The sequence below is a fragment of the Sander vitreus genome, chromosome 22 (assembly GCF_031162955.1).
Source record: "Sander vitreus isolate 19-12246 chromosome 22, sanVit1, whole genome shotgun sequence".
Taxonomy (NCBI): Eukaryota; Metazoa; Chordata; class Actinopteri; order Perciformes; family Percidae; genus Sander; species Sander vitreus.
The window spans coordinates 24,519,268-24,538,881 of record NC_135876.1 but is presented as its reverse complement, the minus strand read 5'-3'; the positions used below and the strand labels follow the sequence as shown (position 1 = coordinate 24,538,881).

Sequence of the window (19,614 nt, the reverse complement as noted above, 5' to 3'; positions counted from 1 at the left end):
GAATCCTGGAATCTGTGCATCCCTGATTTAGAGTGTGCTCAAATCAGCGGGACAGCACAGCAGCCTCATCACTAAAAAACCATCCATCTGAGAATCCATCAGGAACACAGAAACTCTCCGACACGTTTAGATGAAGTGATTTATCGGATTAAACCTCTTAATTGTTACGTCTATCTGGAGTTAACGCTCATGTTGTCCTCTGGTTTTTTTTATATCAGAAAATATGGGACGTAACATCGCCGAAATGTAAAAAATAAATAAAAAAACACAGCAAAATGTTTACTAAGCAGCTAAAACACTGGATGGTCAATACATATACATGTCAGCTCTAACACTATTTATAATACATAATATTCTGTTAGTTTGAGTCAACATATATGTATTGTACTTATTGTTTCCTCCTTATTGTTTATATCCTGTTGTTGTGCTTTGTTTAGCTGTTTTCTGTGATGCTTTGTGCTAAGTTTAGTTTTGCTTGTGTTGTCTTTTTGTTTCTTTGTATTTTAAAAAGCCTTTTTTAACATCGAAGGCAGGGGACTACAGATGAAAGATAGCCTTTTGGCTAATTCTGGCTTTTTTTTAACCCTTGGGAAATCATGTGTTTTATTAATTTGCGCTGTCCCCTTTCATAAATAAACTCAAACACAAACTCAAAAAAGCAACGACAAATAAAGAATGAAAAGAACAGCCAAACCCGCAAGAAAAAAGCGTCAAAAATAAGCACCCAAAACATTGAAAAAGTGACAAAAACATTGGGGAAAAAAAGCTGAAAAAAACGTCAGAAAAAGCGATAAAATGTTTTTAAAAAAAAGTGACTGAAACATTGGGAAAAAATCGAAAAAAAGAAAGAAAAAAAAACTCAGAAAAAGCAATTAAAATGTTGAACAAAGTGACCAAAAGAATGAAAAAAAACAACCTAAAACCTTGAAAAACGTGACTGAAATGTGTTTTATTAATTTGCGCTGTCCCCTTTCATAAATAAACTCAAACTCAACAAACCAACGACAAATAAACAATGAAAAAAACAGCCAAACCCGCAAGAAAAAAAGCGTCAAAAACGTCAAAAATAAGCACCCAAAACATTGAAAAAGTGACAAAAACATTGGGGAAAAAAGCTGAAAAGAACCTCAGTAAAAGCGATAAAATGTTATGCTAACATTGAGATAGGAACAACAGACAAACAGAAGGGTTTATTTCGTGGTTGACGGGGAGACAACACCGGCTCTAACGGTACAGATGCATCGACTGAAGCGTGGTGTCGCGTCGTCATACATCCGTGGTTGATGCTCCACGCCCCTGACCGGCAGCTGATTGGCCGCACGCGTCACGTGGGTCTGGCTTCTCCTGAATTTCAAAACGGCCATCGTGGCGGCTCGTTGAGAATACCATCTCGTATTTTATGAAAATAGTTCACCGTAAACGTGTTTGTGAAAACATTTGAAGAGAGAAATAGGCCGTGCAGTTGTTCAGATCAACAAAGGTCAGTTTGAAAGACTGTCGTCTACTATCACAAGTAGTTAGTAAGTCATGTTCTTGTTGTTTCTTCAGGCAACCTTCAAAGGCTGGATGGACATCATGTATGCAGCGGTGGATTCACGAGCCGTAAGTTCAAGATTGTGTGTGTGTGTGTGTGTGTGTGTGTGTGTGTGTGTGTGTGTGTGAGAGAGCTGGCCCTAATATTTCAGCCTCATTTGTCCCCCATTCCTGTCCACATTGTTGGCGCTTTTTTTTTTTTTTTTACGTTTTTGTAGCTTCTCTTGTTGTTTGTGTCACTTTTTTCAACGTGTTTGACGTTTTTTTCAAAACTTTTGTCGTTTTTCTAGACATTTTAGCTACTTTTTTAGGCATTTTTTCCGATGATTTGTCTCTTATGCCGCTTTTTGTCCGTGTGTGTGTGTGTGTGTGTGTGTGTGTGTGTGTGTGTGTGTGTGTGTGTGTGTGTGTGTGTGCGTGCCTGTCTGTCTGTCTGTCTGTGTGTGTGTGTGTGTGTGTGTGTGTGTGTGTGTGTGTGTGTGTGTGTGAGAGAGAGAGCTGGCCCTAATATTTCAGCCTCATTTGTCCCCCATTCCTATCCACATTGTTGGCGCTTTACGTTTTTGTAGCTTCTCTTGTTGTTTGTGTCACTTTTTTCTACGTGTTTGACGTTTTTTTCAAAACTTTTGTCGTTTTTCTAGACATTTTAGCTACTTTTTTAGGCATTTTTTCCGATGATTTGTCTCTTATGCCGCTTTTTGTCCGTGTGTGTGTGTGTGTCTGTCTGTCTGTCTGTCTGTCTGTCTGTCTGTCTGTCTGTCTGTCTGTGTGTGTGTCACTGCCGCAGCAAACCCCGGGGGACACTGGCTTTGTTTGTTCGAGAGAGTCGGAAAGAGAGTGTGTTATGACCCTTATTAACCATGAGATCATATCTGTGTGTGTGTGTGTGTGTTCCTGTGTTCAGGTGGAGGAGCAGCCTATCAAGGAGATCAATCTCTACATGTACCTGTACTTTGTCATCTTCATCATCTTCGGCTCCTTCTTCACCCTCAATCTCTTCATCGGTGTCATCATCGATAACTTCAACCAGCAGAAGCGAAAGATAAGTACCAGAGCAGAAACAAACAGACGCAGCAACACATTGCTATGTCTATTTATTTATTGATTGATTGATTATAGCCGATGCAGGTGAAAGGACTCAAACGACAGAGTTAACCACGCTTATAGATTTACAACCCGTTCTCACTCCGAACTCGTAAAATCAGGACGTTTGGACAGTGGCTGTCAGCGTCTGATGCAACGAAAAAGGCGTCTTTCAGCGTGTTTGTGTAACGCACCGGGGAGAGCAGCAGTTAGAGAGGATTTAGAGAGGAGTATGTAAGGAGGTTGGTTGGGGGGGTGGATGGGTCAAACAGGACTTTCACCCAGGAGAGCGGGGTTCACGTCACGCTTGTCACGCTTGCTATAGTCACTTTTTTCTTTCCTCCCGCGTGTCACAGAACCGTACGCCGACCCACGACCCTTTCCTTAACATAACTGCGTCAAAAGGGACGTCAATAGTCCCGACCAAGCACGTTTACTTATAGCTCTAAAGGGACGGCAATAGTCCCGACCAAGCATGTTTACTTAAAGCTCTAAAGGGACGTCAATAGTCCCGACCAAGCACGTTTACTTAAAGCTCTAAAGGGACGTCAATAGTCCCGACCAAGCACGTTTACTTATAGCGCTAAAGGGACGTCAATAGTCCCGACCAAGCACGTTTACTTATAGCGCTAAAGGGACGTCAATAGTCCCGACCAAGCACGTTTACTTATAGCGCTAAAGGGACGTCAATAGTCCCGACCAAGCACGTTTACTTATAGCGCTAAAGGGACGTCAATAGTCCCGACCAAGCACGTTTACTTAAAGCTCTAAAGGGACGTCAATAGTCCCGACCAAGCACGTTTACTTATAGCGCTAAAGGGACGTCAATAGTCCCGACCAAGCACGTTTACTTATAGCGCTAAAGGAGACTTTTAGTGTCAATAAGAACGACAAAGGCACCTGACCAAGCGTCCATATTTTACGAGATGAGTGTGAGAACGTGTTGAGATTTACAACAGGACATCTTGTTTTCAACGTGACATGTGAAGGCGATAAAATCTGTTTGCTGTTGAAAATAACAGAGTTGTTGCTGTTTTGTTTCTCTACTTAGGAGGACAGGACATCTTCATGACAGAGGAGCAGAAGAAATACTACAACGCCATGAAGAAACTCGGCTCCAAGAAACCTCAGAAGCCCATCCCCAGACCTACGGTACCTACACACACACACACACACACACACACACACACACACACACAGATTAGCATTGCCAGCTCTATCCCCACAGCGCTATGGAGTAAGGTCTGGCTACACCACAGATGCATTCTGGGATAGGAGAAAAAAAAACACTGTGGGTTGAACGGCAAACTGTCGGCTGCTTGGTTTGTGTACAGAAACCATAGCAACGCACAGAGCTGACCGTAAGCCGTAAACAGGCAAGAGGCCGTAAACTGTCACAAACTGCTGTAAAACCCCTGATTGAGACACAGATTCTAAATGCGTTGTATACATGTCCAAAGAATGCCTCTAAAACAAGAATAATACCAGAATATCACACACGTCTTAATCTGAAAATGCTCTATTTGGAAAAAGGTCTTGTGAGAGCCAATTAGTGCCCTTGGTATAAATAGGAACCAATCTTTGGTTGAATATTGTCATTTTCGGAATATTGGTGTGCATATGTAAACCTACTTATTGGCTCTTACCAGTGTATCTCCGTGTGTACTTTGTCCACAGCAATCCTACCAATCGGTCCCAAAACGTCCCAGTTAGAGAGGAAATGCCGTAAACATATTTGTTGTAAATCTTTACAATCATTCCCCGAAAGAACCAAGCAGGTCTGCCTCGTTACACCATCAAAAAAACATTCAAAACGTTCTTTGTTGTTTCCCGAAGTGAAGTGAGTTTTGAGAACTGCAACACACACAGAGAGCGGAAGCTGAGGGACAAAGTCAGCCTCTATCCTGGAAAAATGTACTTCTGTTTGAAAAGATATATGGTGAACAAGCTAAAATGTTATGTTTTACTGTCTGAACACAGCCAAAGAAAGTATTTGAAACCATACATAACGAAGAAAAGAAACAAGAACAAACTTAACATAGCAACATTGCATGTACATTTATATTTCCAATGTGTATATATGTTTGTACATCATGTATATATATATATTGGCCATAATTTGCCTTTTGGGAAGGAAGTTTTGAGCATCAACGACTTCATTTCTGTACTCTGATACACTTTTATGCACCAATTTATGGTGGAAGTCCCTTCATTTAGCCTATGTGAATAAGAAAAACACAGCTGAAAATTCAGAATATATCAAAAATATAATGGAAAGTATGTTGTTACGTGTCATTGGGCATTTTTAAGAGGGTATATGGAAATCCTGGAGCTTTGTTAGTGGGTATACTGCGTATACCTGCGTATCACGTCGACTACACCACTGGCTGTAGCACTGAAATTTCCCAATTTGGGATCAATAAAAGTCTAATCTTATGTAATAAACTAAGTGTTGATTACTAAGAGAAACCAACCAACGGTCCGTCTCTCTCCAGAACTCTCTGCAGGGCTTCTTCTTCGACCTGGTGGCCAAGCAGGCGTTTGACATCATCATCATGGTGCTGATCCTGCTGAACATGATCACCATGATGGTGGAGACGGACGAGCAGTCGCCCCAGATGGAGTACATCCTGAACAACATCAACCTGGCCTTCATCATCATCTTCTCCTTCGAGTGCCTGGTCAAGATCGTGGCGCTGCGCTGCTACTTCTTCACCGTCGGCTGGAACATCTTCGACTTCGTGGTCGTCATTCTCTCCATCGTCGGTGGGTTTCAGACATGTCCCCCTTTCCCCCCCACCATAGGCGCCGAAAATACTGAGCACCCACGTGTGCCTGACTGCCAGTAGGCTACATTCATTTAAAGGTCCCATGACATGGTGCTCTTTGGATGCTTTTATATAGGCCTTAGTGGTCCCCTAATACTGTATCTGAAGTCTCTTTTATATAGGCCTTAGTGGTCCCCTAATACTGTATCTGAAGTCTCTTTTATATAGGCCTTAGTGGTCCCCTAATACTGTATCTGAAGTCTTTTATATAGACCTTAGTGGTCCCCTAATACTGTATCTGAAGTCTCTTTTATATAGACCTTAGTGGTCCCCTAATACTGTATCTGAAGTCTCTTTTATATAGACCTTAGTGGTCCCCTAATACTGTATCTGAAGTCTTTTATATAGACCTTAGTGGTCCCCTAATACTGTATCTGAAGTCTTTTATATAGACCTTAGTGGTCCCCTAATACTGTATCTGAAGTCTCTTTTATATAGACCTTAGTGGTCTCCTAATACTGTATCTGAAGTCTCTTTATATAGGCCTTAGTGGTCCCCTAATACTGTATCTGAAGTCTCTTTATATAGGCCTTAGTGGTCCCCTAATACTGTATCTGAAGTCTCTTTTATATAGACCTTAGTGGTCCCCCTAATACTGTATCTGAAGTCTCTTTTATATAGACCTTAGTGGTCCCCTAATACTGTATCTGAAGTCTCTTTTATATAGGCCTTAGTGGTCCCCTAATACTGTATCTGAAGTCTCTTTTATATAGACCTTAGTGGTCCCCTAATACTGTATCTGAAGTCTCTTTTATATAGGCCTTAGTGGTCCCCTAATACTGTATCTGAAGTCTCTTTTATATAGACCTTAGTGGTCCCCTAATACTGTATCTGAAGTCTCTTTTATATAGACCTTAGTGGTCCCCTAATACTGTATCTGAAATTCAGCCTTGGTGCAGAATTACAGCCACTAGAGCCAGTCCCACAATGAGCTTTCCTTAGGATGTGCCATTTCTATGTCTGTAGCTTTAAATGGTATTGAGGAGGAGAGGGGGGGCAAGGTGGAGGGTGGGGGTGTGGCCTTGACCAACTGCCACTTTGCTCTTTGAAAGCCATGATGTCTCTCTCTTTCTCATGGGGGGGTCAAATTCTCTGGTTGGGCAAAGCAGAGAAAGGGGAGGTAACCTTTCCCCTTATGACGTCATAAAGGGAAGATTCCAGATCGGCCCATCTGAGCTTTCATTTTCTCAAAGGCAGAGCAGGATACCCAGGGCTCGGTTTACACCTATCACCATTTCTAGCCACTGGGGGACCATAGGCAGGCTGGGGGAACTCATATTAATGTTAAAAAACCTCATAAAGTGACATTGTCATGCCATGAGACCTTTACAATTACAACATTGCAGTTGGTGCTAAGTGGAGCGTCTGTCATAGTGTGATTGGTTATGTCGCTGTCAGTCCCCTGCTCCATATCCTATCCACCAATCACAGCGTATCTTGGATGAACACGCCTCTTTAGTGAACCTCTCCATCCCCCCACTATACATGTGCATTACGTAATCAGAGTGAGACAACAGATTTGTTATTAAAAAAGCGAAACCTAATGATGCAAGTGCATCATCGACATCCACCACCAGTGCAGAGAGTTCTTAATTTCCCACGAAGCTGATCACGGTTACGTGTCAGTTCAACTTCTCATCTCCTATCTGTATCTGTGAGAAGTGCCGCTGTCCTGAGCTGAAAGCCTACTTTACGGCTTTATTATCGCGTTAATAGGCGTGTGTGTTCATGTCGGCCGCTGTCCATCTCCTAAGGTTCTGAAATGCAAACATTTTTTGACTACGTTTTTTTTTTTTTTAAAGGGCCGTGCGCCCACGGAGGAAAACTTAATCGGCGCCTAGATTGTTGTTATCCAGCTGACAAAGTTTCACAAAGTATTTCCTACAACTACCAAAGTAGACATATAACTGAGCTACAGTTAAAAAGCTAAATCATTCAAACTGGAGTGAAATAACTTACTGAAATTGTGAAATGGCTTCAAAGAACCGAACTTCATTCACATTTCTCAGAATAAATTATTCAATGATACAATTTTGAAAACAGCTTCTTACTCTGAGCGATCAGGTCCTACATGCAGTGGAAGTATTCAGATTGTTTACTACAGTAAAGTCAACAAATACTTTATAACAAGTGAAAGTCCTGCAATGAAAATTCTGCTTTAAAAGTCCATAAGTATAATCTGAATACTTCCTCCACCTTTGGCAGTATGTACAGTATGTACTGTGTGTGTGTGTGTGTGTGTGTGTGTGTGTGTGTGTGTGTGTGTGTGTGTGTGTGTGTGTGTGTGTGTGTGTGTGTGTGTGTGTGTGTGTGTGTGTGTGTGTGTGTGTGTGTGTGTGTGTGTGTGTGTGTGTGTGTGTGTGTGTGTGTGCGTGCGCGTGGCTGATGTAATGTGTCTGCCTCACAATTATCTGCCAACAAAGTGACCATCCGGCTGTCGGCCTTGATGTTTACATTGCACCAAGGTCCTGTATGGTCGTATACAGTACCACACACACACACACACACACACACACACACACACACACACACATACACATTTCAAACACACATGACAGAACAGTTTGCAGAGGCAGCACAGAACCTAAGCAGGGAATTTAGCTATCAGTGTTGTGACAAGATTGTGTGTGTGTGTGTGTGTGTGTGTGTGTGTGTGTGTGTGTGTGTGTGTGTGTGTGTGTGTGTGTGTGTGTGTGTGTGTGTGTGTGTGTGTGTGTGTGTGTGTGTGTGTGTGTGTGCGCACACCAGCCAACGAGGCTGCCTGAGGGAGGTGAAGGTAACGGCAGCAATCAGAGCTGTCAGAGGGCGGTCCCTGGAGACAAATCAAACATGATTGACCTGTTACATCAGCTGTGTGTGTGTCTGTCTGTGTGTGTGTGTGTGTGTGTGTGTGTGTGTGTGTGTGTGTGTGTGTGTGAGATGTCAGGATGGGGGGGGTGATTGAGTTGATGTACAACATGATGGTTATTCCCTCTCGACTCCCCCCTGCTCATCCCTTCCTTCAGCCATAACTTAGCGCAGGGAGACGGATGAAAGATCGAGGTGTGTGTGTGTGTGTGTGTGTGTGTGTGTGTGTGTGGGGGGGTCTGGTGTGGTGATGACAGGCCAGCTCCTCTTTGAGTTTATCATTCCCGGATAACAAGGAAAAGACGGATGAATTACAGTGTTTGACTTGCTGTTAGAGGGGAACGACGGCTCAGCCCTCCAGAAGCAATTACTCACGTTGTAATCGCAGCAGACCTGCCACATAAAGACAGAAACATCCAAAACGGAGAGCTTTTACATGATGTCACTCACAGGAGTGTCCTCAAATAAGAAGAGAAAATTAACTAATAGTCTTCAGCTAATCGATTTTTAGCGACATGACTGCAAATAGTATCTCCTGTGTCAGATGAACTCAGTCCTGCAGGACAGCCTCTTAAAAATCATATTAATTCAATAAAAGATGAAACCATGCTGGTGGTTATTCTTGTGATGTCTCACAGTCGAATCGTCGCAGTGTCTGAAAATGTGGTTATGAAATAAAGAAAAAGAAACTATATGAGGGCTGCTGACAGTCTGATTTTACACAGAACTGCTTGTTGATTCCCAGTAAGTCATTATGAATAAATAGCCTATTTTGGTTTAAATATCAGCCTGTCAACAATACTGTTCATAACAACTCATGTGGATATAAATCAGAAGTGCCGCTTAGTGATGGTAATCACCAGATGCCCCACACTGTCAGAAATCCAACAGCTCGTCACTGGGGCAGTACCCTCGATGGTACACCAATTGTACCCCTTTACAAAGGAACATACTGGACCTAACCCCTCTAGGACTATGAATATCAGAACTTCATAGTTTCCTTGACAGCCCTGAGGCACTAGCCATCCCATCCCCCAACATCATTTTGGTCACGGGCCACACACTGACATCTTTCTTATTGTACCCCTATGTGTTCGAAAAATGGTACAGACATGGACCCTTTCTCACGTTTGTACCCTTTCAACCTAGAAAAAATACAAATGTGTACCTTATGGATCAGCTATGACCCTTTGGGGGTACATCACCAGCAGTTGTACCTCAGAGAACTAAATGGACCTCAACCGTACCTTTATTTCTGACAGTGCACGACACGATAGTATCACGATACTTATGTCTCGATACAATATTATCACGATACTTGTGTCTCAATACGATATTATCACAATACTTGTGTCTCGATACGATATCACGATATTTGTGTCTCGATACGATATTATGATACTTGTGTCTCTAAACAATATTATCACGATACTTGTGTCTCTATACGATATTATCACGATACTTGTGTCTCTATACGATATCACAATACTTATGTCTCTGTACGATATCACGATACTTGTCTCTATACGATATTATCACGATACTTGTGTCTCTATATGATATCACGATACTTGTGTCTCGATACAATATTATCACAATACTTGTGTCTATACGATATTATCACGATACTTGTGTCTCGATACAATATTATCACGATACTTGTGTCTCTATACGATATTATCCCGATACTTGTGTCTCGATACAATATTATCACAATACTTGTGTCTCTATACGATATTATCACGATACTTGTGTCTCTATACGATATTATCACGATACCTATAATAATCGATACTTTGCGTCCGTGTATCGACACAGATACAAGACTCTAACTCCTGATAAACAAACTAATTGGAGGATTGTTGAAGGTTTATAAGATAGAAATGTGTGAGACATGATTTACATTTCTTTCTTCTTTTTTCCAGGTATCGTGCTTGCTGACATTATTGAGAAGTACTTTGTGTCGCCAACGCTGTTCCGGGTGATTCGACTGGCCCGTATCGGACGGGTTCTGCGTCTCATCAGAGGCGCTAAGGGCATCCGGACGTTACTGTTCGCCCTCATGATGTCCCTCCCCGCTCTCTTCAACATCGGGCTGCTCCTCTTCCTCGTCATGTTCATCTACGCCATCTTCGGCATGGCCAACTTCGCCTACGTGAAGCGGCAGTCGGGGATCGACGACATGTTCAACTTTGAGACGTTTGGAAACAGCATGATCTGCTTGTTCCAGATCACCACGTCGGCCGGCTGGGACAGCCTGCTCAGCCCCATCCTCAACAACTCTCCCGAGGAGTGCAATGCCAACATCCCCCACACCGGCACAACCGTGCGAGGGAACTGCGGGAACCCGTCGGTGGGCATCACCTTCTTCGTCACCTACATCATCATCTCCTTCCTCATCGTGGTGAACATGTACATCGCCATCATCCTCGAGAACTTCAGCGTGGCCACAGAGGAGAGCACCGAGCCGCTGAGCGAGGACGACTTTGAGATGTTCTACGAGGTGTGGGAGAAGTTCGACCCAGAGGCCACGCAGTTCATCGAGTACGCTAAGCTGTCGGACTTTGCCGACTCGTTGTCGGAGCCACTACGCATCAGCAAGCCCAATAAGATCAAGCTGATCTCCATGGACCTGCCTATGGTCAGCGGGGACAAGATCCACTGCCTGGATATCCTCTTCGCCTTCACCAAGCGTGTGCTGGGCGAGTCGGGCGAGATGGACGCGCTCAAGCAGCAGATGGAGGAGAAGTTCATGATGGCCAACCCGTCCAAGATCTCCTACGAGCCGATCACGACGACTCTGAGGCGGAAACAGGAAGACGTCTCGGCCACGGTGATCCAGCGATGCTACCGCAGACACCTGGTGAGGCGGCAGCTGAAGGCCGCCTCCTACATGTACCGCCAGATTACCACGCCTCGGCACGCTGGCGAGGAAGACGGCGGCGAGGAAATGTTCGGGGAGGATGCGCCGGAGAAGGAAGGGCTCATCGCCGCCATGATGAGGGAAAACTACGGCTCCAGTTTGTTAGCGATCGAGCACACCGAGACAGTTTCCTCCACCTCGTCCCCGCCGTCGTACGACAGCGTGACGCGAGCCACTTCAGAGATATTTCACCCGCTCGCCGCCAAGACAGAAACGATAGCTACCGACACAGCAGGCAGCGAAGCGAGTGAACAGTCCCCGTCGTTGGCCGGCCCTGATGGACGGCAGGAAAGTGTACCATAGCGGGAACCAAAAAGCAAAAAAAAACTAACAAATACGGATGAACTCGCTTTGGGTGACGCCTGTTTGTTCTTTTGTTTACTGAATGTACCATAGCTGAGGAACGCTGAGGGGGCTGCGGAGAGAAGCTATGACTATGCGCGAGGAACTGCGGGAGGAGTTGAGCGAAGGAGCAAAACAAAGTGGAATATTTACTACCTTTAATGTTACGTCCTGTTCCCTGCAGGGAGATTCCTGGACTTAACGTTTTTCAGAGTTTCTTAAAAGGAAGCAGAAAAACTGCAAAGACGGAAAGAGGGAAACCTCCTCGTCTGCCTTTGTCGGAGTAAAAGACAGAATCGTAGATCCCTTTTCGACCCCTTGGGTCTCTCATCGAGGGTTCAGGACACTGACTGACCTTTGACCTCAGCTACAAAAACAACTATATCAGATGTATCCATCATTTATTGGCCTGGAGGGGAGGTTTGTGCCTTCCCACAGTTGATCGGTATTCTCCGAGTACGCCTGGCTGTGAAAGTGGTGGGCGTTGTTTCTCGACACGTCGACAGTCCGACTGACTCGAGACTCGAGAGAGGAGGAGGAGGGAACGTAATGATGACGTGATTTAAAAAAAAATGTTTTCGTAGTAAAAGTATAACTTTGTTGATGTTACCAGTCTTTTAATAGCGGTACGATTATTACTATTTTTTATATTTTTTAGAGTAAGTTGAAGAAGATTAAAAAAAATCATAAGCAGCCTCTCTCTTTCGACTTCGAAGTGGCGCTCGCTTTGAGAAAGTGAACTTCCACATTGTGATAGATGAGAGGAGAGGGTGCAGTCAGGAAAAGTAAAAAAAAAAAACCTGAAAAGCAACTTCATCTGTTTTTGTTTGGCAGTTTTGCACTTTTACGTTTACATGTGCTGTCACTTTATCACAACATGGGCAAATACACGTTGAAAAAGAGGCCAGGTTTTTAATTATTTTTCCTCTGAAAACCTTTGAGATAACACCAAAAAAAAGAAGTCATACTGAGATTTTTCTACACGCTGCCGGACTCTTCCAACATTGTTTTGCCCTGGTGGCGAACATCCTCGTGTCCGTCAGTTTTTACCCCCGCGTGGTGATTTGTCTAGAAGTCCAGATTTAAAGTAAATTTCTTTTCGCTTCCCTTTGCTTCACGAACAAACCGGAACAGAAGATTCCAGCTGCACTACCGCATTGCATGAGGAAAAAATTAGGAGAATACTAGCATGTAATCAAGGCTGATTGATCATTGATCAATGCAACGCATTCTCATGAACGGGTCCGTATTCCGTACGAAAACTTATGCACAACAATTCGTACGATATCCCACAAATTATGGCGGCCGGTCCCATTACAGTTAAAGTGCTCATATTATGCTCATCTACAGGTTCATAATTTTATTTAGAGGTTGTACTTTAATAGGTTTACATGGTTTAATTTTCAAAAAACACCATCTTTTTGTTGTACTGCACATTGCTGCAGCTCCTCTTTTCACCCTGTGTGTTGAGCTCTCTGTTTTAGCTACAGAGTGAGACCTCTCACTTCTGTTCCATCTTTGTTCGGAGTCGCACATGCTCAGTAGCTAGGTAAGGACTACTAGCCAGTCAGAAGCAGAGTATGAGGGCGTGCCCTGACAGTAGCTAGGTAAGGACTACTAGCCAGTCAGAAGCAGAGTATGAGGGCGTGCCCTGACAGTAGCTAGGTAAGGACTACTAGCCAGTCAGAAGCAGAGTATGAGGGCACGTTTGTCTCTGAAGTAAAGGCTGGACTACAATAGAGCTGTTTGGAGCAAATGTTTTTTTAAAACAATATATAACACAATAAAGGAAAGGGAAAAAGCCAAAAAGCATAATATGAGCCCTTTAAGTTTGGTGGTTGTTACAGTTAAATTTAGTGTGAGGTTCACGGACACTTGAGCGGACGTTGCAGTTCAGTTCAGCCGACGACAGTTAAGTTTAGACACCAAAACGACTAGTTAAGATTAGACTAAAGATTGTGATTTGGGTTAAAACACTGGTCCCCTTAAGTAGTACTCCCGGGACATGAACACCCGTTTCCTGGCTTGAAAGCGGGTCTTTTCTCCTTAACCTCTTCTGGGACATGAACTCCGTTGAAAGGGCGTCAGCCCTGTGTTCCCACATTTCTAAGATTTTTCTTAACCTAGGGTTAGGGTCATATTCCATCTGTAGTCCATTGCTACTGGATAATAGGTTGGGTGTAATTGGCTACCAAATTGGGAGAAAGGGGGATACAATCTGATACAAATTTATGAAAAAGGAAATGTGGGAACATAGGGCCTAATTTTGGAAACATCTTAGAAATGTGGGAACATGGGCACGCTCCCCTTGAAAGCTCTGTGTTTTAGGAGCCAAATATCCACCCCGACCTCCTCCCTACGAGGATCTTCACACTCTAATCCAGCAGCAGTCAATGTGTTAAATACAGTAATAAATACGTGGAAATACATACGAATTAAAGTGGTTTACTTTTCGTAGCGATATGTACGAATGGTTCATGAGAACAGCCTGATCGAAGACGTTTTGGTTTGGCAGGAATAACTCCAATATGTTACGAAAACATGAATTTATTCTTATTCTCTTCAACCAAAACTCAAACAATTAATTTAAACTTTGCTAAAACACACACATCTATTATGAAACATTGTTCATATCATAACACCTCAGGTTAGTTTAACCTTTTAACAACGCAAAATAAATCTAGTTTAGTGCAGTTAAAGGACCAGACTGCTGGTTTGAGACAAGCTTGGCGAAGATGCAAATAAATAAACTCGTAAAACAAAGTGTGCAACAAACCATCAGTCTTTGCTTAAAACAAACTGAACAAAGAAACATATTCATGCAGGAACCACTCACAGTTACTCGTTAGGCTTTTTTTAACGTGTGAATGAAGTTGTTTCTCTTTTAGGGGATTTAATGCCGCTGCACGATATATTCAACGACTTTACTGACAAATCACCCGCTGTCATTATGTATCCGTCTGGTCTCGTTTTGGCTCGGCGAACACTAGCCTGGGAAAATCCTGACGAACTTTCGGCAAATTTGAGATTTGCTCTGCTCTCAGTCTGGCCAAGAGCCCATTCAAGCCCATTTCCAATTTTTCCAAATCGAGGCACCAATCACAACCGTTGAGGCGGGCTTTACACGATGACGATAGCGCAGCTCGTTGAAGGACTGTCCAATTGCGCCCCTTTGGAAATGGGCTGTGAATGAAGCTTGCCCTTCTCAGTTACAACTGAGAAGGGTCTGGTGTCAACCAGGCTCGGCGCACACAGGATCTTACACCAAAGTTTTGAGGCTGAATGGGTGTAAGATCTTTAAAGGTGTCCACCAGCCCGGACCGACGTGCGACAGTCAACTCGGCACATCAGCATTTGGTTTTACGAAAAGCTTGCTTGCTGATCTTTTGGGTGTTTGATCCGTTATCAGTGTTCTGGAAAAACTTCAATCTTTTAAAACACAAAACCATTTCACTCACTGCAGCTGATTATCAGTGTAGAGACAACAGATCAGATTGTTTCAAAATGTTTCAAGAAGCAATGGTTCTGCAAGATCAAGAATCCAGCACCAACAACACCATGATAAATTCCTTGTACGTCCAAAAAACGTACTTGAATAAAGCCCTTTCTGATTCTGACGAAATTCCAGTGTAGCGTCAGCCTTTCAACATACAGCTTTCACACCGCAATTTCTTCAGAAATTAAATTCTTTTGTTTAAAGCTAAAGTGTGTAGTCTCTGTCGCCCCCATGAGGAATTCTAAGTAATTACAACAACACTGTCAGCGCATCCACGTGATACAAGTCTTCCGTGATCGTGCACCAACCACCCACCTCTCCTCCACGCAGTTGCTAGTAGCCAAGGAAGACACGGAGGATTAAAAAAAGAAACTACCTGGTACTCAAACAATACACTACCTGGTACTCAAAATATACACTACCTGGTACTCAAACAATACACTACCTGGTACTCAAAATATACACTACCTGGTACTCAAACAATATATACACTACCTGGTACATTACCTGGTACTCAAAGAATACACTACCTGGTACTCAAAATATACACTATCTGGTACTCAAAGAATACACTACTGTACTCAAAATATACACTATCTGGTACTCAAAGAATACACTACTGGTACTCCAACACCACCGAATACACTACCTGGACTACACACTACCTGGTACTCAAAGAATACACTACTGTACTCAAAATATACACTATCTGGTACTCAAAGAATACACTACTGTACTCAAAGAATACACTACCTGGTACACTACCTGATACTCAAACAATACACTACTGGTACTCAAAATATACACTATCTGGTACTGAAACAATAAACGAGCTGGGAGTCAGCAGGTTTTTCCAGAACACTGGCGTGACGATGCTAAAAGATTTTCTGCTAAATTATAAGAAGAGTTTCATTTCAAATGTGGGGCAAAATGTTCTGATTCCTATTTGGATATAATGTAATTTTCCAGTTACGTTTTCTAATAAAGAAATCAAATACATGGTTAGAATCATTTCAGAAATGTACTTTTCTAGTGCAAGTAAACCCAAAGTACAATTACATTTTATTTATAGTATCAAATCATAACAACAGTTATCTCAAGACACTTTCAGATAGAGTAGGTCTAGACCACACTCTATAATTAACAAAGTCCCAACAATTCCAGTAATTCCCCCGAGAGCAAGCATTTAGTGCCCACAAGGATGAAAAAACAAACAAAATAACCGTTGTTATTTATTAATTAATTTATTTATTTATTGTCTTTGTTTTCTGGTTGATTGCTTTATTTCATTTGAGATAGTTTGCACGCTTTAGCGGCGTCCAAGGAGGAGAAGCGGAGGCCCAGCGAGATGGCTTTTTATCGATTTTGCACAGAGAAACAAAAACAAAAGAAAAACAGGCCGCGTCTAGCAATAAACGGTTTGCCGATACCTTGAGTTCCTATAGGACAACACTTGACTTTCCAGAAGCGTGTTCTCACTAGGGTTGGGTATCGTTTGGGTTTTTTCCAATACCGGTGCTAAATCGATACTTTTAAAACGGTGCCGGTGCCTGAACCGAAATATATATAATATATTTATAATGTATATAATAAAAAAATATAAAAAAGGAGCACAAAATGACAGTTGGCGACATTAAAGAATGGCTTGTTTATTGCTAAGGCCATATGGTCAAAATTAAATGATTGATTGAAAATATAATGACAACAACTTATTATTATTAGTCATTATTATATATAATAACAATGACTTATCCTGTACAGAGAAATACAGTCACACTTTACACCGCTTAACGTAAGCTGTCAGCATTTTAACCGTTTAATCCAGCTACGAAATGAGGCACCGAAATTTTCGTTCTTATTCGGTCTCGTTACTACCGTTTACGTCGGAACCGGTGCCCTATTGGCACCACGTTTCGGTACCCAACCCTATTTCTCACTGTATGAATCTGTGGAGTAATGTTTGAAACAACACTTTGGTTTTTCGCCGACGCAGCTCCGCCGGTGTTATCGCCCAACTCAGTCTCACGGAAGTTCGTGAAATGATCACGTTATTTGATCTATTGATTCGGGCACACGGACACGTTTACGTCGTTTCTTCAATGGGAAGCATCTTTCGTGATCACAGCACGACTACGGTAGCGAGTAGTAGGAAATGCCGAAAATCCGCGCAGGGAGGTTGGTCTCCCGTGTGTGACGTTTCCTTTCCCGCTCTTGATGCTTCCCATTTCGTGCTGACCACCACGAAAACAAACGAGATGAACGTGTCTGTGTACACGAATCAATAGATTAAAAATAACGTGACAATTTCACGAACTGTCGTGAGACCTTGCTGTATCGGCGGCTGCAGACACACAGGTGCATACAGTGGCGTGAGGCCGCTGTGAAGCAGTGTTCCAGCTTGTTTTTATTATAAGATGAAGTGTCAAAGTGTGTTCGTGAAGTACAGCGTTTGTTCAGTCTGCTTCGATCTCAATATTACAAACAACCTCTCTCTCTCTCTCTCTCTCTCTGTCTCTGTTGTGGTGGTCGCCCGAGGGATCTTTACTAAAAACGCTTTACTAGACTAATTTAAAAAAAAAAATTAAGTAAAAGAAAAAAAAAAAACAATTTTACTGGCACCGTCTGGACTCTATTTCTACTAGATTCTATTGAGAATAGATAACCATATAAACTAGGTAAATACTTAAGACACTGCTGAACTCTGCTGCGAGGCGTATTTCAGGTTGCAGTTGTGCTGAAGGGCTGTTTTCAGTAGCAATAGACCCAGAGTGTGCCTGCTACACATGAACCCTAACACTCCAAGCCATGCTTTCCCATTGGTTGATTGATAATGTGCTTGATTGATTGATGGTCCGGTTGATTCTTTGATTTCTTGACTGGCAGACTGAGTGATTATTTGATTGGTGGTTGGTTGGTTGGTTGGTTGGTTGGTTGGTTGGTTGATTGGTTGATTGGTTGATTGATGAAATAATTTTTATGCTTTTTGATATTGAACGAGGTTCGCGGTCCCCCCACCGCCCCCCTCCATCATCGCCAGGACTCTTCCTTGTTAAGTTGCCGAACAAACGGCACAGAGAGCTGATTGGCTGATTCTCCATTTTTAACTTTTAAACGGTCAGAAAGGTTTCAGATTCACTAAAGTCTGCAGGAAAAAAGTGCACTTTGTCCCGTCAACAGATGCTTCTTTTTACAATAGTGCCATGGATGTATAATCAAACCTGGAGACGGAGTTGGAGGCGGAGCCCCGATCATTCCTACGAGAGTTGCTCAGTGGTGCATGAAGCCTTCATGGATATAAAAATGACCCAGATGATCGCTGCTGTTTCCGCACTGTGCGGCCCATAGAGCAGGTCAACGCATTCCCATGGGTTCGTACGATATTTTGTACGTTCTACGAAAACTTTCTCACACCAATTCGTATAATGATGTCCTACAAAATTAGGCGACTGCCGATTGGTCACCGGACGACAGCTACAGAGCTCCGTTAGCTGTTGCTAGTTGAGTTTAGCCGACAAAAAGTCAGCGTCATGCAGCGACGACAGTTAAGTTTAGGCAACAAAACAACTAGTAAGTTTAAGAAAATCGTAGTTTGGATTAAAATACTCCCGAGGAATGAACACGTGTTTCCTGGGTGAAAGTCTTTTGTTTTCCCCAGGAAGTGAACTCCGCTCGCCTGCTTAAAAGCGCTGTGTTTTATGACTTAAACATCCAACCTGGCGTCCTCCCTACACAGCGCTCTAATACAGCAGCAGTCAATGTGGTGCACACAAAGTGCAGGGCTTTACTTTTCGTAGCGATATGAACAAATGGTTCATGAGAACAGCCTGAGCAGGCTCACTAGAGGCAGAGCCAGCGACTTCCGGTTAAGCGTTCCCGCTACTCTCGCACTGCCAGACCTTCCTCCACAGCGCTGCGGAGGAAGGTCTGGCTAGTCCACACTCAATCCCAGAAATGAAATGTCGTTGATATAGACTAACTTGAACGGGGATTAAATGATTTAACTGTGCGGCTCTTTAAGACTTTTCAAATGTTATCGGACAGAATGGATCAAATTCAGGGGTTGTGACGCACAAAAAAATGTATCCACTGATTTACAGGCGTCTCTTTTGCCATGTTACCCCCTTTGGGTCAGAGGGCATCACATTACGGACACGGAAGTTGCAATTCCAGCATTTGGCCGCCAAGTTGAGTTTGGCATCAAAGCCCGGCGCACTTCCTGATGGCCACTGGTGGAAACTAGCTGACTCTAGCTCTCTTTATACATCCATGTCACACAATATCACTACGTGAGCTACTGCAGAGGGAAAAAAACATGCATACAACTACCCTCACAGTGTCACTTTAGTGAATCTGGACATCAGACTCTGGTTTGCACTGAGCACAAAAACACAGCCGAGCATTTACCGTCAGAATCCGGACAGTAAACTGGTACGAAGCTCAGTTTGTTCACCTGAAGACTGAAGACCTGAACTTCACTCTGACTACTCACTAATGGCTGTATGAGGCGGGAAAGACAGATAGTCGGAGCGACCCAACATGTCTGAGCAGGAAGAAGAAAGCAT

At 43.1% G+C, this 19,614-nt stretch overlaps 1 protein-coding gene across 1 annotated transcript in view; it reads left to right on the top strand.

The window, feature by feature from the left end:
• The window catches only part of LOC144537020 (sodium channel protein type 2 subunit alpha-like), a 199,668-nt gene extending 187,572 nt beyond the window's left edge, over window positions 1–12,096 (top strand). The window contains exons 27-31 of the mRNA XM_078280422.1: window positions 1,549–1,602; window positions 2,438–2,575; window positions 3,664–3,768; window positions 5,112–5,382; window positions 10,217–12,096. Coding sequence (XP_078136548.1) covers window positions 1,549–1,602; window positions 2,438–2,575; window positions 3,664–3,768; window positions 5,112–5,382; window positions 10,217–11,517 — 1,869 coding nt within the window. The 3' untranslated portion in view covers window positions 11,518–12,096. The remainder of the gene's footprint in view (window positions 1–1,548; window positions 1,603–2,437; window positions 2,576–3,663; window positions 3,769–5,111; window positions 5,383–10,216) is intronic.
• Window positions 12,097–19,614: the final 7,518 nt, after the last annotated feature.